Source organism: Triturus cristatus, chromosome 11, assembly GCF_964204655.1.
Source record: "Triturus cristatus chromosome 11, aTriCri1.1, whole genome shotgun sequence".
Lineage (NCBI taxonomy): Eukaryota > Metazoa > Chordata > Amphibia > Caudata > Salamandridae > Triturus > Triturus cristatus.
In genome coordinates, this window is record NC_140594.1 from 1,146,346,924 (window position 1) to 1,146,365,381 (window position 18,458).

The 18,458-nt window shown below is 44.9% G+C and overlaps 1 protein-coding gene across 1 annotated transcript in view; it reads left to right on the forward strand.

The window, feature by feature from the left end:
* The window catches only part of LOC146788605 (uncharacterized), a 278,749-nt gene that overhangs the window by 155,376 nt on the left and 104,915 nt on the right, over window positions 1-18,458 (forward strand). The window contains exon 2 of the mRNA XM_085633176.1: window positions 12,027-12,158. Coding sequence (XP_085489302.1) covers window positions 12,027-12,158 — 132 coding nt within the window. The remainder of the gene's footprint in view (window positions 1-12,026; window positions 12,159-18,458) is intronic.

The following is an 18,458-nucleotide window of genomic DNA, read 5'->3' on the forward strand; positions in this document are numbered from 1 at the left end:
GCCGGCAGTTGGATGGATGGATGGATGGATGGATGGATGGATGGGATGGGATGGGATGGATGGATGGGATGGGATGGATGGATGGGATGGATGGATGGGTGGGATGGATGGATGGATGGATAGGATGGGATGGATGGATGGGTGGGATGGATGGATGGATGGATAGGATGGGATGGATGGGATGGATGGATAGGATGGGATGGATGGATGGATGAATAGGATGGGATGGATGGGTGGGATGGATGGATGGATGGATGGATGGATGGATGGATGGATGGATGGATAGGATGGATGGATGGATAGGATGGATGGATGGATGGATAGGATGGATGGATGGATAGGATGGATGGATGGATAGGATGGATGGATGGATGGATGGATGGATGGATGGATGGATGGATGGATGGATGGATGGATGGATGGATTGGATGGATGGATGGATGGATGGATTGGATGGATGGATGGATAGGATGGGATGGATGGGATGGATGGATAGGATGGGATGGATGGATGGATGGATGGATAGGATGGGATGGATGGATGGGTGGGATGGATGGATGGATAGGATGGATGGATGGATAGGATGGATGGATGGATAGGATGGATGGATGGATGGATGGGATGGATGGATGGATGGATGGATAGGATGGGATGGATGGGATGGATAGGATGGATGGATGGATAGGATGGGATGGATGGATGGGTGGGATGGGATGGATGGATAGGATGGATGGATGGATAGGATGGATGGATGGATGGATGGGATGGATGGATGGATGGATGGATGGATGGATGGATGGATGGATGGATAGGATGGGATGGATGGGATGGATAGGATGGATGGATGGATGGATGGGATGGATGGATGGGTGGGATGGATGGATGGATGGATGGATGGGATGGGATGGGATGGATGGATGGAATGGGATGGATGGGTGGGATGGATGGATGGGTGGGATGGATGGATGGATGGATAGGATGGGATGGATGGATGGGTGGGATGGATGGATGGATGGAATGGGATGGATGGATGGATGGATGGATGGATGGATGGATTGGATGGATGGATGGATGGATTTGTATTTCGCCTCTCTTTCCATTGTGGTTCACGGGGCTGCTTGGGCTCGTGGACGGGCTATGCTTCTTGGTCCCGAGCCTAGCGTTCCCCATTTGAGTCGTTATTCAGAGGCGGTTTCCCCAGCTGCGCTAGTTGAGATTTGCTCCTCTTTGACTTGCTGAATAAATATCTACAGAGAAAAGTATACAGGCATCGGCATTCATTTATTACATTTTTGGTGATGATTGGAAGAGTCGAACTACCGACGAAACAACCTGCCAGCAACCGAGACGTATGTATGCTCGTCGTCAGTTGTCTGCGGCAAGGTCTCTTCACTGCTCGCATCCCGCTTCAACACCTCGCTTTCTTGGGCAGCAACTCTCAGAGACACTTTTTAGTTAAAGCGGAAAGTGCGCTTTTCATTCAAGGTGTGAGGGCGATCCTAAGCTCTTCCGAGGAACATATTGTAAATCAGATGGCATTTCCGTTTTAAAGTTGGCACTTCACGCATTAAGCGTACACCTGCATACAGAGCGGCTCATTACTCCAACAATTTAGTAACTGATCCACTTAAAGTGGCAACTGTAACTCTGGGTCCCACCTTCAAGCTTGTCAAAACTAATAGACCCCACTTAAAGCGGCAACGGCAGAAGTCTAGCTTACGTTTCGGTGACACACACACTTTAAGGTCTCACAATGTGTCATGTCTGCACTCTACTGTAGCTTCCACTCTTAGACATTTGGCAACTACAAGCTGTTGGGAAACCTCATAAATGCACTGGTGATGCACAAACCATATTCACTCGTTGTGTGCAGATCACTACACTGTGATACACACGCATTGTTCATGCGTCACTGGTCTCGTCTCATTTGCATAACCGGTGATACACACACCTTGTCATCCTTACTGTGTATCACAGCACCACGCCATTACTGGCGATACTTACGTTTGACAGCTCATTATTTGCTACAGTGTTCCATTATATTTTCTTTGCTTTTCTTTTTATTTACAGTTCTTATTACTTATTCGTATTATTGCTAAAATGAATATCTCTAATGCTATATCTGCACCACCTCCTTTCCTTATGTCTCCATGGGAACCATCCATGGAATGGGAGGATGGTGTGATTGCTTTGAAAATTATCAGGTGGCACTTGATGGATCTAAATTTTCAGCAGTGCGTAAAAAGGCCTTGCTGTTAGGTGCGTTAGGGAAGGAGGCTCAACATATTTTTAAGTACCTCCCTTCCTCAGGAGAAGAGGTTGATGATGTGTACAAGGATGCTATGATCAGATTACGCATTAGATTTGCTAAACTAGAGAATGTAGTCATGCGCAGACAAAAATGTTATACCCAACCCCAAAAGCCGAATGAAAACGTTGATAAATTTATCTTAATATTAAGAGAGTTGTCAGTTTGGTCTCATGCAGGATGATATGATTAGGGATTAATTGATAGTACAGTGTAATAGTAAGAAGGCTGAAGAGAGTTTATGGGCGGCTAGCAATCCCACCCTAAAGGAAGTCATTACCATCGCCAAAGTGGTAGAAGAGTCTGAGAAGTGTATGAGAGAATTAAAAACGTTTCAACAGGATAAGAACTCTGAAATTGCTTTGATGCAATCTCATGATGAAGAGGTGAATTCCATACGGGGCAGACAGGTTAGACCGGTTAAGGGGACGTTGCTTGCTGGAAAAACAAATCCATCTAAATCTTACATTCCCACTCCCTCTTTGCACAAAAATAGCAGTCGCATGTGTCATAGGTGTGGCAGCACATTCCATTTAGCTGACTCCAAAAAGTTTTTTTGCCATAGAAAAAGAATGTCTTAAATGTGGTAAAAAGGGACAGTATGCCCGAATGTGTAAGACCACTAGCAAGAAAGTTGCTGTGATAGATGAGGAAGATGAAAATGATGTCTAAGTTATGGTGGTCAAGGCCCATGAGGAAGGTCCTACTGACAAGAGGAGCGGTTTGACTCGTCCAAAGGCTAATTTCACTATCAATGGACAACTCTTGTCTTTAATGGTGGATACTGGTACACTATACACCATTATTCCCAAAGTGCTATATGATTCTTATTGCAAAAATGTCAATTTGATACCTTCAGATGTCATCTTGAAGGGTTGCCAGGGTGCTAACATTGGCGTTTTGGGCAAGGTTTATGTTGCTCCGGAGGGTCCGCCCGTTTTAGGGTGGCTTCACCGGTATGACCTCAATATCAAGGTAGACCCTAGGGCTGAACAACCAGTAATGTGCATTGATGACGATATAGTTCAAGGTATTTTACAGGCACATGGCAAAGGTTTTGACACTGCTTTGGGGGAGGCTGTAGGTTTTCAACATGAAATAAAACTGAAAAAGGATGTGATGCCCATTAAACATATTGCTAGGAGGATACCTTTAGCTGCAAGGCCTCAGGTCAAAGAAATTATTAAACAAATGCTTGATGAGGACATTATTGAACCGGTGGAGGTTGCGGAGCGGTTATCTCCGGTGGTCATCACACTGAAACAAGATGGCTCCCTTCATTTCTGTGTGGACTTGAGAAGCCTGAACAAAGCTGTCATCATTGATAGTTTTCCACTCCCAAACATCAACGAGATTATGTTGAGCTTGGCCGGAGGTAAACTATTCTCTAAGCTGGACTTACGCAGGGCGTACCATAAAGTTAAACGTCACCCAAATTCCAAGAAGTACACTTCCTTCATAACAACCGATGGTACATATCAATTAAAAAGACTTACATTTGGGCTGTGTTCTGCTGCCAGTACTTTTCAACGCATTATGACAGAGATTCCGAAGGGCACTGATTGAGTTGTGTTCTTTCAGGATGACATTTTGATTTACGGCATGAACATCAGAGATCACAACTCAATCCTGGACCAAGTTCTTTCCCGTTTGTTTTCGGCAGGCTTGACACTACGGAAGAACAAGTGTGTTTTTGCTGTCGAGGAAGATGACTCCCTTGGCTATAGTGTCACCGAAGAGGGCATTTGTCCTAAACAGGATTTGGTCAGTGCCATAGTGAATGTAAAAGTACCAGACAATAGAGACAAACTAAGAACTTTCATGGGCCTGGTTGAATACTATGCTAAATGTGTCAAAAGCTTTGCGCATAAGGTGGAACCTTTGAGGGAACTGTTGAGAAAGGGTAAAACGTTTCTGTGGGTGTTGACTCTGGACACCAGGGCGGTGGGCATTGGTGCTGTACTAGCCCAAAAACATGCCAGACAAGAAAAGACAGTTGCCTTTGCCTCTCGCTCATTGACTGATACCGAAAGAAACTTCTCGGTTATCGAGCGTGAGGCATTGGCGGCTGCATGGGCCACTAGACCCTTCAAGGTCTTGTGGGCTGTTGCTTTTACTCTAAAGACAGATCATAAGCCATTGTTAAAAGATTTAGGCCTGAATGGCATTAAGAATTGTTCTGGCAGGCTTGCTCGTTTAGCTCTCAGTGTGCAAGAACTTGTGTGTGGTGCAACAATGTTGCAGATTGTTTGTCCAGACTGCCTGATATGAAAGCTGTTTGTACTGACCTCATCACGGAAAGTATTGTTGCCAGTTTGGAAGACCTTACTGAAGATCTAGGTAGGGTCATTTCCAGAGAGGACTGGTTGGAAGGCCTGCGCAATGAGAAAATCCTGGCTGGTGTCGTCAGGATGGCAAGAGAAGGTGTAACCAGAGAGAGTACTGTTTTACCTGGTCTTAGACCCTTCATACAGTTACAAGACCAAATCTCTACACTGGGTGACTATGCTGTGTTGAGGGGTGAGAAATACATACCCCCTGAGTCTTTGAGGACTCGAGTAATAGCCTTGGCCCATGAGGGTCACCTAGGCCAAACCTTGACTGCCAGACGGCTGAAGGATAGATTTTGGTGGCCAGGAATGGATGGCCAAGTGAAGGAGTGGGTAGAGAAATGTGTGACTTGTAAGGAGTCTGAGAAGCGGCTGCGTGTGGGATTAGACAAACCTACTTTACCTCAACATGTTGTTGGTGAGGAGGGTGTTTGGCAAAAAGTTTGCATGGACTTTATTGGTCCTTTTAATGAACTACATGATAATGAGAAATTTGTGTTAGTTCTGGTGGATTCTGCCTCTAGGTGTGTGGAGGCTGTATTTATGAGGAACATTAATATAGAATCCACCATCAAAGTCCTCAGTGAGGTATTTTGTGGAGAAGGCCTATCAGCTTTGGTGCTGTCAGATAATGGCACGCAACTTACCTCAAAGGAAATGGAGTACTACTTTAAGAGTATTGGTTTAAAACTTGTGCGTACATCTTTGTACAATCCCCAGGGTAACGGATTATGTGAGAGAGTTAAAAGACTTGTAAAGGGCACTATGCATTTCGTTTTCACAGTTAATTCCTCAGTACAACATGAAATTAAAGAAATGTCGTGGGCCTATCGCACCACAGTGCATCAGGGAATGGCAAAATCTCCTTTTGAACTGATGAGGGGCAGATTAGCTGGTACAAAGATGGTTCCCACTTAGCTACTAAAGCGTCACTTAGATATTTCTCCCACTGGGTGTTTCTCTCACATCGTCAAGAGTAGGAGGTGTGTGTGCCCCGGTGACTTCGTAAAGGTCAAACTGGGTGGTGTACACAAAGTTTTAAAAAATTCAGAGGGCCTTTCCTTGTGGAATCTTCTGGTGAAAATTATATCAAATTACAGAATGGTCAAACTTGGAACCTCAGAAGGGTACCATTATGCCAGAAGGAAGGCAACTCTCCATCACAGGTTGTGCATTCTTCTGTGGATGTCCTTGCCCATTCGAGAACACAGATTGCCTGCTTATTTAAAAGATTTTGTGTGGCTCCTTCCATTTGATGCTCTAGTGCAGGAAAGGAGTCGGGTCATGTTCACTGTCTTAATTTCATCTCCAGTGTCCTAATTTTATATTTGTTCATTTTCTGTTCGGAGTTTTTACTTATTCTATTTCTCTGTAATTTCCCTCCTTCTTCTTCTTTTGTTGTTGGAAGTAATGGGTATGTGTAATACTTGTATTTGGCCTCTCTTTCCATTGTGGCTAGCGGGGCTGCTTGGGCTCGCGGGCGGGCTGTGCTTTTTGGTCCCGAGCCCAGAGTTCTGCATTTGAGCCGTTATTCAGAGGCGCTTTACCCGACTGCGCTGGTCGGGTCTTGCTCCCCTTTGACTTGCTGAATAAATATCGACAGAAAAGTATACAGGCATCGGTAGATAGATAGATAGATAGATAGATAGATAGATAGATAGATAGATAGATAGATAGATAGATAGATAGATAGATAGATAGATAGATAGATAGATAGATAGATAGATAGATAGATAGATAGATAGATAGATAGATAGATAGATAGATAGATAGATAGATAGATAGATAGATAGATAGATGTTTGTGTGTGTGTGTGTGTGTGTTTGTATATATATGTCTTAATGCACTTGGGTTTGTGAAAATACATAAAGAGAGGAGGAGATATTTTAATATACAACATAAGATTAAGAACAAGCATTTACAATGCAATGGTCTCAGCATTGTTAAAGTTAGAGCTATTGGCATTGCTCATGACATTATTTTTGTTTACGTTTTTGTTTTTAAAACATTTAAAGAAACGGCATTGTTATTTACAATGCCAATAGCTTAATCACTCTCAAATGCGAGACCTTTTGCATTTGCACATACACACAGAGCCACACACACAAAGGGGGAACAACCTTTACAACGCAACTGTTACAGCGCACTACACTTACAACGCATTTTTTACAACGCATAAGCCATTACAACGCACTACACTTACAACGCATGACACTACAACGCATTTTAAAAAAATACCTTTACAACGCATACCATTACAACGCCTACCATTACAACGCATAATATTACACTACACTATCCAACACTTACCCTACTGTTGCACCCCCTGGAGTTAGAATAGTAATTTTTACCCCTATACTATCCAACACTTACCCTACTGTTGCACCCCCTGGAGTTAGAATAGTAATTTTTACCCCTATACTATCCAACACTTACCCTACTGTTGCACCCCCTGGAGTTAGAATAGTAATTTTTACCCCTATACTATCCAACACTTACCCTACTGTTGCACCCCCTGGAGTTAGAATAGTAATTTTTACCCCTATACTATCCAACACTTACCCTACTGTTGCACCCCCTGGAGTTAGAATAGCAATTTTTACCCCTATACTATCCAACACTTACCCTACTGTTGCACCCCCTGGAGTTAGAATAGCAATTTTTACCCCTATACTATCCAACACTTACCCTACTGTTGCACCCCCTGGAGTTAGAATAGCAATTTTTACCCCTATACTATCCAACACTTACCCTACTGTTGCACCCCCTGGAGTTAGAATAGTAATTTTTACCCCTATACTATCCAACACTTACCCTACTGTTGCACCCCCTGGAGTTAGAATAGTAATTTTTACCCCTATACTATCCAACACTTACCCTACTGTTGCACCCCCTGGAGTTAGAATAGTAATTTTTACCCCTATACTATCCAACACTTACCCTACTGTTGCACCCCCTGGAGTTAGAATAGTAATTTTTACCCCTATACTATCCAACACTTACCCTACTGTTGCACCCCCTGGAGTTAGAAAAGTAATTTTTACCCCTATACTATCTAATACTTACCTTAAATGCAATTAAATATTATGCGTTGTAATGGTATGCGTTGTAATGGTAGTTTTTAAAAATGCGTTGTAGTGTCATGCGTTGTAAGTGTAGTGCGTTGTAATGGATTATGCGTTGTAAAAAATGCGTTGTAAGTGCATGCGTTGTAAACGTGTGCGTTGTAACATCATACATCCCACACAAAGCCACCCACACACAAATAGAGCCACCCACAGAGCCACCTACACATCATTATGGCACAGTAATGCCACTATAGTTAAGGGAAATTACATTGTTCCATGAGGAATTCAAAATCTTTTTTTTTTTAAATAAACTTTAAAGTTATTAGTAGGCGGGATAGTTGAGCCCTTCCTGAAAACGTGTGTGCAAAGCACAGGTCACGATGGAGCGGACTCAGCTTTTCATCCTTAAAAGCACATAGACATAAACAGAGCTGAATCACACTAGTGCCTGTCATTTACATGAAAATCTAATACAAATGAGTTTATAAAAACAGTTAGTTATTATTTAGGCATGTAAATGTACCACACCCATGAACACATGTAACCTCTACCTCAATAAAATACAACACACACACACTATAATCATCCACTACTCAATGAACATTAACAATGACCTCATCTTCTACCCCACGCTTATGGTTTTGCATATTCTGATTAACGTATTTGAGAACAGGATCCTAGGTACCTCTTCTGCTGCCCATCAGTACCATTGAGACACTGATCCAGTTATCAAATCTAGACAAGAGCGTCGCACTTGGAGAAGACCACCCCACCAGAGCTAATGTGCTAACAGGGTCCATCCCCAAACACATACTATTCCATTCCGGAGGTCATATCTAGGGAACTGCCATCTCAAACTCCTGAAACTCATTCTGGGCCAACACCAGAAACACAACCACCCTCCCAGCATTCTGGAAACTTCTTACAGCCATCAACATAAACCCCATCTGCCCCATAAACACCCTTTCACATTTCTCTACCTCTTACACAACTTTAAAATAGCCTCCATCAACCACTCTGAGCATCTTAGAGTACCTTAGGTTCACTAGTCTGGCGGAGGGCCCACATCATGGGAACCTAATTCAAAATGGTGCCTTTGAGAAGCATGCCGACACCTGTTGCGACTTATAAAATGCATCCATGTACATAAAAATACAATCTTGACATATATCAGACTTTTTAAACCTTGACCACTGAGCTAGATTCTCATTAAACGCCTACTTTGTTTTGACAGCCGATGCAGAAACACTTGGGCCAAACAACTTCCCTGACAAATGGACCTGGCAGTTACATTTCAACCCTGTGCCTCAAGGAAGACCACTCTCCTGGTCCTCCATTACTGAATTTCCCATCGTTACTCGGGCACTAAGTCAAAAACCAGTAGTGCTTAGTTTATCACTGATGCACTATAGGACCAAGACCAACAATCGAGGTGGGAGTGAGTCAAGGCTATGCAGTTGGTGTTAACTGGTGCTGGTGTCATGATGGGGGTAACTATGGTTCATGTCATGGATGATGGAGGGCAAGTGCAGTTGTTTGAGCACTGGGTGGCAGCAGTTCTCTCCATGGGGGGGCGGGGGGGGGGGGGTAGCTGCGTTGTAACACTGATGGCCATCAATTATGGCCTGCTATAAATTCTTGCTACTATGTAAAGAATGGTGGTATTCAATTTCCATGTGACAACTCTCGTGGTAATGTTGTACTGCTTCCGTGATCACCACAGGTCACCAGGGGATAACGCGTCTTCCAAAAAGCAAAGTGCCAGACAACATTCATGCTTCAAAACACTGAAACATAAAGCAATGACCATTCACAACAATCCTCCAGTCAATACACCCACCGCACAAACTAAAGATCCAAATCGTGAGCTTACACCTACATACACCAGGATATGTAATTTGTGCATTATCTCACCTCCTTCCAAGGCATAGCTTACCGTGGTTATACGCACACAAGTGCCAACCTCAACCAGTGAAACACAACTCATGTGCAACGTTAATGCAAAGCAGCTCAGTGGCTATTTTGAAGAGCATATAAGCAAGAAATGAAGTGAAACTCTGTTTTCAGTTGCCATAAGAAACACATGTATAATTTGTCACTAACATTTTTATAGACTTGCAGAGTCAACTTGTTGGATCAGCCTAATCAGTCCAAATAATTATTACGTTTTGGCACCATTGCTCTTAAGAGCCAACAGCGGAAACCTATTTTCTTGGTATTTTTTAATGCAGGAAATAACTAGATGCATCACACTCCCTTTCTTTGTAAAAACGGCAAACCACGCTGCACACAGCCCTAAACAAGCTGAATCGATTCAATGATATAAAAACACCCGTCACCATATGCAGCAGGGCAGAAACGTTGGTGAAGGACTTGAACCACAAAATCCCCATATGCAGGCATTAGGATGAACATCTCTTCATGGACATCAGTGCCATGACGGTAACTAGATTGGGCACCTACTTCTGCTTGTAGTACCCACCTCTGCTTCAGACAGAGGCAGCCAGACTTCGGTGACACCTGTAAGCAGGATAGAGGCTGGTGAGTAGACTCATCTCCAAGGTGAGATCAAACTGAATGAAGTCAACTCTAGTTGTGTGATCTCCATCGAGAGGCGCCCAGACTGTACTTCCGTCCAGCGCAACTTCAAAGGCAAATTGCAGCATGTTCTACTACAGCTCAAAGTGCAGCGGCCACCAGGGTGCTACTATCCATCCTTGTGTGGGAAGAGCTCTGTAGGGCATCTGCGATTCTCACCTAGAGGCTCCCTCTCCAGGAAACCCTACCTTTTCCAGGTCAGATATGAGTGAAGCTGTTGCCTACTGAAAGGGGGGCCTCAATGCTGATGCCGATGCCGATGGGGGGAAAATGCCTGCATCGCACCACGCAAGTCTACAGCTCATGCTGCCTGCACGTGCCAGTAGGCTCTCTGATTGGTTGACAAGGTCCACCAATCACAATGCTTATTTGGTAGTTGCCAACTAATCAGAGTGCCGACTGGCGCGTGTAGGCAGCGTGAGCAAGACATGCCGTAGACTCGCTGTCTTATGGGCGTGTTAAAAAAAGAGAAATAATCGAAAAAACGCGCCTACTGAAAGGGGGGCCTCAATGCTGATGCCGATGCCAATGGGGGGAAAATGCCTGCATCGCACCACGCGAGTCTACAGCGTGTCTTTCTCATGCTGCCTGCACGCGCCAGTAGGCTCTCTGATTGGTTGACAAGGTCCACCAATCACAGTGCTTCTTTGGTAGTTGCCAACCAATCAGAGAGCCGACTGGCGCGTGTAGGCAGCGTGAGCAAGACATGCCGTAGACTCGCTGTCTTATGGGCGTGTTAAAAAAAGAGAAATAATCGAAAAAACACGCCCACGAATCCGAAAGAGACGGGGCTTGTTTGGAGAGACAAAGCTCTTCTCCAATGGCTGACCAGCATTTAAGAGGCCAGCCAATGGAGAAGAGGAGAGAAGAGGGGCGGGTTGAAGCCCTACTTCTCAAAGTAATTAAATCTCGCGAGCGAGACTGCGCAAGCGCAGCCTTCGCTAGTCGAGACCTAAAAACAGATGATAGATAGATAGATAGACAGATAGATAGATAGATAGATAGATAGATAGATAGATAGATAGATAGATAGATAGATAGATAGATAGATAGATAGATAGATAGATAGATAGATAGATAGATAGATATGTGTGTGGGTGTTTGATAAATACATAAAGAGAGGAAGAGATATTTTAATATACAACATAAGACTACCATAGATAGATAGATAGATAGATAGATAGATAGATAGATAGATAGATAGATAGATAGATAGATAGATAGATAGATTTTTGTTCCACTGGAAATACATTGTTAATTTGGTAATAACTTTGATGCTGTATGTCGACTCTGCACTCAATTTGGTCAATGATCCAAGCAGATGTCTCCTTTCCAATCTGTCTGTAGACTGCTCTAGTAGCCGTGGGACAAAGAGAATGATCGAAAAGTAGCCTTTTCCATTTTCTGCACGTGGTAATTCTGGATCTCTAATGTAGTAAAAAGATCTGAACAAATTTAAAATAAACTCTGTACCAACATCTATCTATTTTCAAAATAGGCATTTTGTGGTTTGTATGAATCTTTGTGTTAGTTTTTTTGTGTGATAATTCTATAATAAAAGCATGCCAGGAAGGCTTCAAACTGTTAATCTTCCTTCTTTAAGGCAAGTGGGTTCATGAATATTTTACAAGAAAGGGCCGTGAAACGGAGTCTTGGTAAAGGACTAGGAATGTGTTAAGAGTTGCATGTCTTTGGAGTTCTGACTATGTCTAATGTGCGCAGGCGAAACAACGAACGCTCCTTTGCGCACAGTGGACTGTGGCGTCATTACGGAGTGGGCCCCTTCGGAGCACAGCAAAGTGGCAAAGATTGGACACTGCGACTTGATGACGAGCCAGGGCCCCGCCCCTCCAGGTACGTCTGCTGATCGACTACTGAGTGTACCTTTGTGAATCGATATATGCGGCATCATGTGCATCATTTACAGATTTACAATTAAGTTGTTTCTAAAAATCAAAAAGGATGAAAAGAATTATGCAAAAGAATTTGCATCCCGGTATAAATACTTTCCTGCACAAATTGGATACCCTTGCTGTAAGAAAGTGGATTCATATTTTTAGCAGACTATCTAACTTGTTAGAGTGAACCCCCAAAGTCATTGAGTTCACCTCAGCGGAACCTTCTGGGGGTTATTGCAGACAGGCCTAACATAGGCAATACTTCAAGTATTTTTCCAGTATCAAAACAGTAACAAAGTGTAAACATCAAACAAAAAAAATCTCAAACTGCACTAGAGGAATCAAATAAAATGTAATAAATGAAATGACACTAAAATAACAAAACGTCAATAACAGAAAACAGAGATATGTTTTATCTAAATTGTAGGTAAAAATATCACAAAACATCTCTAAGTGCCACTGATAGTCTATGGAAGTGCGAGACCAGCACCCGGGCACAATTCCAGGCCAGCCACGATTGATCGTGGGTTAAAAACACCAAATGGGTCAATCCTGGTCCAACATTTTACCTTCTGACCTAGGGCCTCATTTAAATCTTGGTGGAGAGGGAACTCCATTCCAACGGCGATAGAATTCCCTCCCAGCCCACATTAAAGTTAGTCTGACCAATTTACGGCAGAGAGCACTATTTCTCCACCATAATCAAACTTCTTCCAAGGGGAAGTTGCAGTTTTGGTTATGTGCTCATCCGCCCAATTTAAGTTGGGTGGACATACAGCCGTTTTTCAGTGCCAGTCAGCCAGGGAAAGCCCGCTGGTAAGGGGCATTGAGAAGTGTACAATGCCCTCCTAACCATTGTACGAAACTCCATGATGGGATGCGCATTGTTTTTTGTATTTTCAATAAGAAAATCCTGCTTTGGCAGTTTCTTTTTGAAAATAAAATAAAAGTTGTAAGTTTGACATAAGGCTCCATCATGTTGTCCGAGCCGTCTGTCAAACATACAATGCATTGGCAGGAACTTCCTTGATGTGAGTTCCGGTCAATGCTAGAAATGTCCACTGCCCCAGCGGTCATTTCTAAATCTAGCGGGTTCCACCTGCATCTGGGAGACAGAATAATTTATTCTGTTACCCTAGTGGGAAATGGGCCGCCCACTAAGATGAAATGAGGCCCTTGGGCTTAATATGGACTTCAAAATCCTCCTGTGGGCCAAGCCTGAAGCTGTAGCCCAGGAAGGTGCATCGAAATCAGACGGTTACAGAAAGCAGGGCTGAGTACTCTTCTGATCTTCTGCAGGCCCAGCACGTATTATGAGGAGGGTTCCTTGGCGTACCACATTTATGGTTAGCATTAGCCAGTGGAAGGGAGTGACTTCTAGATACTCCCTAACGAAAGGGGAGAAATGTCCATGGGTAAGCTTACCCACTTTTCAGCATATGCTTTTTGTACAAATATAAATAATCCTATCTCCTTGTGTTTGCTTTGTTCACCCTAAATTGGCAGGGTATGCCCAGACGTGGGTCCCTTGCTCACTTTGCCACTGGATTCAAACTAGACTGATGAATAGTGTTACCCAGAAACCAGTCTCAGGATGCTTGTTTCCAGTTCAGGGAAGACCTGGCTTGGCAGTTCAGTCCGAACTGTTCCCATGAGGCACATGGTCAAGACTGATTTGCATATAGCTGGGTCTGAACTGAGGTGGCGAAGTGAGCTAAAGAATGATGATGGATTCAACCCAGATCTGTGAATGGGGGTGAGTGTCAGCGCTCCGTCCATCATCTCCTTGTGTTTGCAACAATCCCACACTCTCACTCCATGCCCGTTCAGCCCGCTCAACATCTTCACATACATGTAGGGCTGAGCCCCCAGAAACTAAAGCTCGGCATCATACTGACTCCTTGTCATCAACTTGAAAGCCCATTAGCCACAGGCCCCTCGACCGACCGCATATCACCACCGACACCCTCGATGAGGGGCTATAGCAACACAAGAAACCACTGCAGGCCCACAGATAGGCAGCGCTATGGATTGGACCCAGTATCGTTGCCCAGCCTCTACACGATTGACTCCTAAACTTAGCATAGTATCATGGAATGTGGCTGGAGTGAGGTCAAAGGTGGCTCTTGCCCACTGGATCCAATATATAAAGCAATTTGATATTTGTAGTTTGAAGGAAACCTGGTTCACTACTCCTGTATTAATTCCTGCATATGTTATGTTCTGTTGCCCAGCAGTTACCAGTAGACCAGGGTGACCTGCTGGGGGGCTGTTGATCTCGGTTAAAATCGAGCTTCATTGCACTATTCATGAGCTCAAGACCAATAGCTCTGATATTTTAGCAATCCTTATTAGGGGTAGGAATTGCACAGGGTTAGACCTTTTTAACGTCTATGTTCAAGGCTCCAAGGCTGGCTGTAGCTCTCCCACTCTCCAAGCGTTGGAAGATTGTCTTGAGGAGAGGGCGCATCAGTCACCATTAATAATTGCAGGTGACTTTAATGTCACCTTCGAACCCCTAGACACAGAAGATGTAACCGAAAATATTAAGGTGGACGGGATGAGGCTAGTTCCCCCTCTTGACTTACCATCAATCAAAAAATGGACAGCGCTACAGCTCCACGCCCTAACCCTCAAGTATGGGCTAATGCCAAGGGCCGCTAATGGCCGAACTAAGTCAGATAAGATGGGGCAAATACTTACAATAGAACTACAAAAACGAGCCGCATTGAGTACATTCTATAAGGTGTTAGACTGTGGCCTGGACTGATGGATATGATAGTTGGGTCGACCACTGATAGCGACCACAACCCCCTCGAGCTTGACATGACATCACCTTGCTCTAAACACCCTAGCCTCCCAAGAATCATTCTTACAAACAAGAAGGTATGCCCAACTAATGACAATAGGCGACTCAAATGGGCATGAGTGCCTACCGACACAACGAAACTTGAAGTCATGAAGTGCAACCTCCTGGACAGCATTAGCATGTTACATAATCTACTTGAGCAGCAGGATGGGTTCCCAAAGATCATGGCTTGCCATGCACAAATGTTTTAATCAGTTAACGTCCCACTTTAGCATGCCTCAACAGTCTCATTATAAGTCAAAATCTGTCAGACCACATTCCTCCTGGTTTAAAAACTGGCCATCGCTTTTAGAGCAAACAATATGGTGGAGCTGAGAGAAGTGAGGAGATCCTATAAGGCAGCCTTGGCCTGCACCACATCACTAGTATTTTACTGAGAATCTTAAATTCAGATGGATGCACAGCTGATTCCTTCGTATTGAGAAGGGGGACCACTAACATGTCTTTTGTTGAATCTGGCAGCGAGCCCAAGTGCAGCAGTTCGACATGCAATGCCTGTAATCTAGGGGTCAGAGCGAGAGCACATGTAGAGTAAAACTCGGCTGGCAATCCATCTGGGCCAAGAGTTTTCCCAGCGGCCAAGTCTTTGGTGGCCAAGAGGATCTCCTGTACTGTCACCAGTTACCCAAGGACCTGCCGTAGAGCAGGATCAAGCATACACAATAGCAATGGCACGAGGAACTGCGTTAGAGTCTTCAGCAAAATCACCTCAAGGTTTAGTAAAGTGTTTCATAATAGCCACACTAGCGCCATGAGACCTTTGGTGATTTGTGCGCTATACAAAAATCTTTGACATTTGACATTTGACAAAAGGCTGCATTGATATCCCTGGGCGAGTAAAGCAGAGTCCCTTCATCAGATAAAATCTGGTCTCTGGGCACTTCGCTGGACTCTGGGTGCACTAACCATGGCAAAAGCCTACCTGAATAGCCAGCACATTCACAGACTCGAGCAAGGTAATCCCGTAATTCAAAGCACTGGAGATGGTCCAGAGAAGCATTATATAGACCCTTAATTTCTGTGAGTTGTACCTGAATAGCGTCATCAAGATGCAGCCTATTACCTAAATCATGCAAGCTGTGTTCCAGAGAAAAAAGCTCTTTATTTAGCTCCCTCCCAATCCCAATAGTCTGTTCCATGCAATGACCTCTCACCACAACCTTAAAAGCATCCCATTCAACAAGGGGACCCTTAGCAATACCCTGTTGGAATTGAAAATACTCACAGATGGCTGCTTGCTCAGAGTCCCTACAGCATGCATCTTCAAGGAAGGATGGGTTTGGATGCCAAGTGGGAGTCACTGGGCGTTCGGCAATGGGGTGAAACATCAAGAGCAATGGGCTATGATCCAATAGTGTGCGCCCTAAATACTCGGTGTGGGTCACGCTCAGGTCAAGCAGACAAACATATCCACCCATGTGTGCAGTCTAGAAATATGCAGATAATAAGAATAATAACATTCCTGTCCATGCTGCACTCTTCAGATATCTGTGAGGCCCCAATGTCCCACCTAGTCTTGGAAGCCCTCCGAAGTCTTGCACGTAGGGTCCAAGGTAGGGGAGGTGTGAACCTATCTAAGTGAACATCATACTCTACTAGGGAGTGTAAGAGAGTAGGATCTGCTTAACATGGGTACCCCCATTTTTTGATGGTGTTTCACTGTTTTTCGACCTTAGTCTGGCTGTGGCCCTGCTAATCAGGACCCCAGCCTAGCTGCTTCCTCTCTAAAATGGTTTCCATGTACATTAGGTACATTTCTAATTGGATTCTGGAGTGCCTTATAAGCCCCTAGCATATGGTATACTATGTACCTAGGGCATAGGTACCTCAGAGGCCTACCAGGGGCTGAAGCATGTATTATGCCACCCTGGGAAGCACTCACGAATGGCACCACAGGTCTGCTACTGCAGCCTGGGTAAGGGTGTGCTTGCCCCCTTACAGTGGTATAGGCTACCTATATCACTACCATTGCACACACATATAAAACCCACCAGTCACTCCTATGGCAGGCCTTAACAATCCTGAAGGCAGAGTGCTTGGTTTTTAAGTGAGAGGGTGCCCCTGCATGAGCAGAGCCCCTCTGCAGCGTTCGGAGTACCTCCTCTGATGCTGTTTGTGGTGCAGCCTGACCATATACTCTTAAGTGCATTATAACCTCGTGGTAAATGTTAACCTTGGGATGGCTGCACGGAAACATGTTGTGTTTGGTGTCAAACGCTTTGGAATACTACCCCCCCACCAGTTCTGGCGGCGGGGGTAGCATTCCACCCTTTTAGAGGGAGAGACATGTTCACACTGGTCTAACCCGGTAGGACTTTCTACAGCCCTGGCATCACAAAATGGATGCCTCTGCCACAGGCACGGGTCTGGCCTCCTGCTGTTGACCGAAACTCTGGCAGGGGAGGCCTGGACAATAGGTTTCGTCCCAGGGAGGTGTAACCACCTCCCCAGACAGGCACATGTGTATTGGGGCTGGGCGGGAGCACTCTCTGGTGCTTTGAAGTCCTGCACTGGGGGCACACTTGGTGTCCCTGTGCATAGTCCAGTTCAAACCGGTTGCAGGGGCTACCTGCCCCTGCTCTGGTGTGAAACTGGACAAAGGAAATGGGTGTAACCACCCCTCTTTCCAAACCCTCCCATAGGTGGGTCCCTAGAGTATGTCCAACCCCCAAACTTAGAATAAGTATGGGAACCCAGTCCTTGCGACTTTAGATTACCCTGGACGAAACTCTGCAACATATATCATGGACCTTCTACATTCTACTTTGCCTAGAAGACTGAAGAAATCTCCCTTGGGGTCAAGGAGTGACTCCCCTGCTTGGCAGGCACCAAAGAAGCAATTGGCCGGTCTGCATCGCTGAAGCTCCCACCGGACGCCGAAGTCTTTGCATCACCAGGAGTAGATTTCCTGACTTCTCCGAGGCTACCCTGAGTCCACAGCAAAGCTGAGGCTCATGGCTATCGTGGGTGACGTGAAACCGTGACCCCTGGACACTGTGAAGTTTTGCAGCAACACTATCTTCCTGGTCTTCCTCGAAGTTGTGCTTTGGGCTTCGAGTAGCCCCAGCCTTGAGCACCTCCTGCACTGAAGATTGCTGGCCTCCACTCCATGAGTGACCCATGGGCCGGTTTCAAGTGCGACTGCTCGAGGCTCCTTTGCGATCTCTAGCCCATTGGCTAGTAGGTCCCCACAAAGGCAACTCCTCTTCTGATTGAGCTTTTCTGGTTGCTCCAGACGTGCCCCAACTTACCCTCGCTGGGTGAGTCCCCCAGACCTTGTTGGTCTGCACAGACGCCCTTTCTCTGCCTCCAAGTAACTTGCTGTTGCCAAGGCTTGTTGGGTCTAATCTGGTCGCTGACACAGCAGCACTCGACAGACTTTGTTGG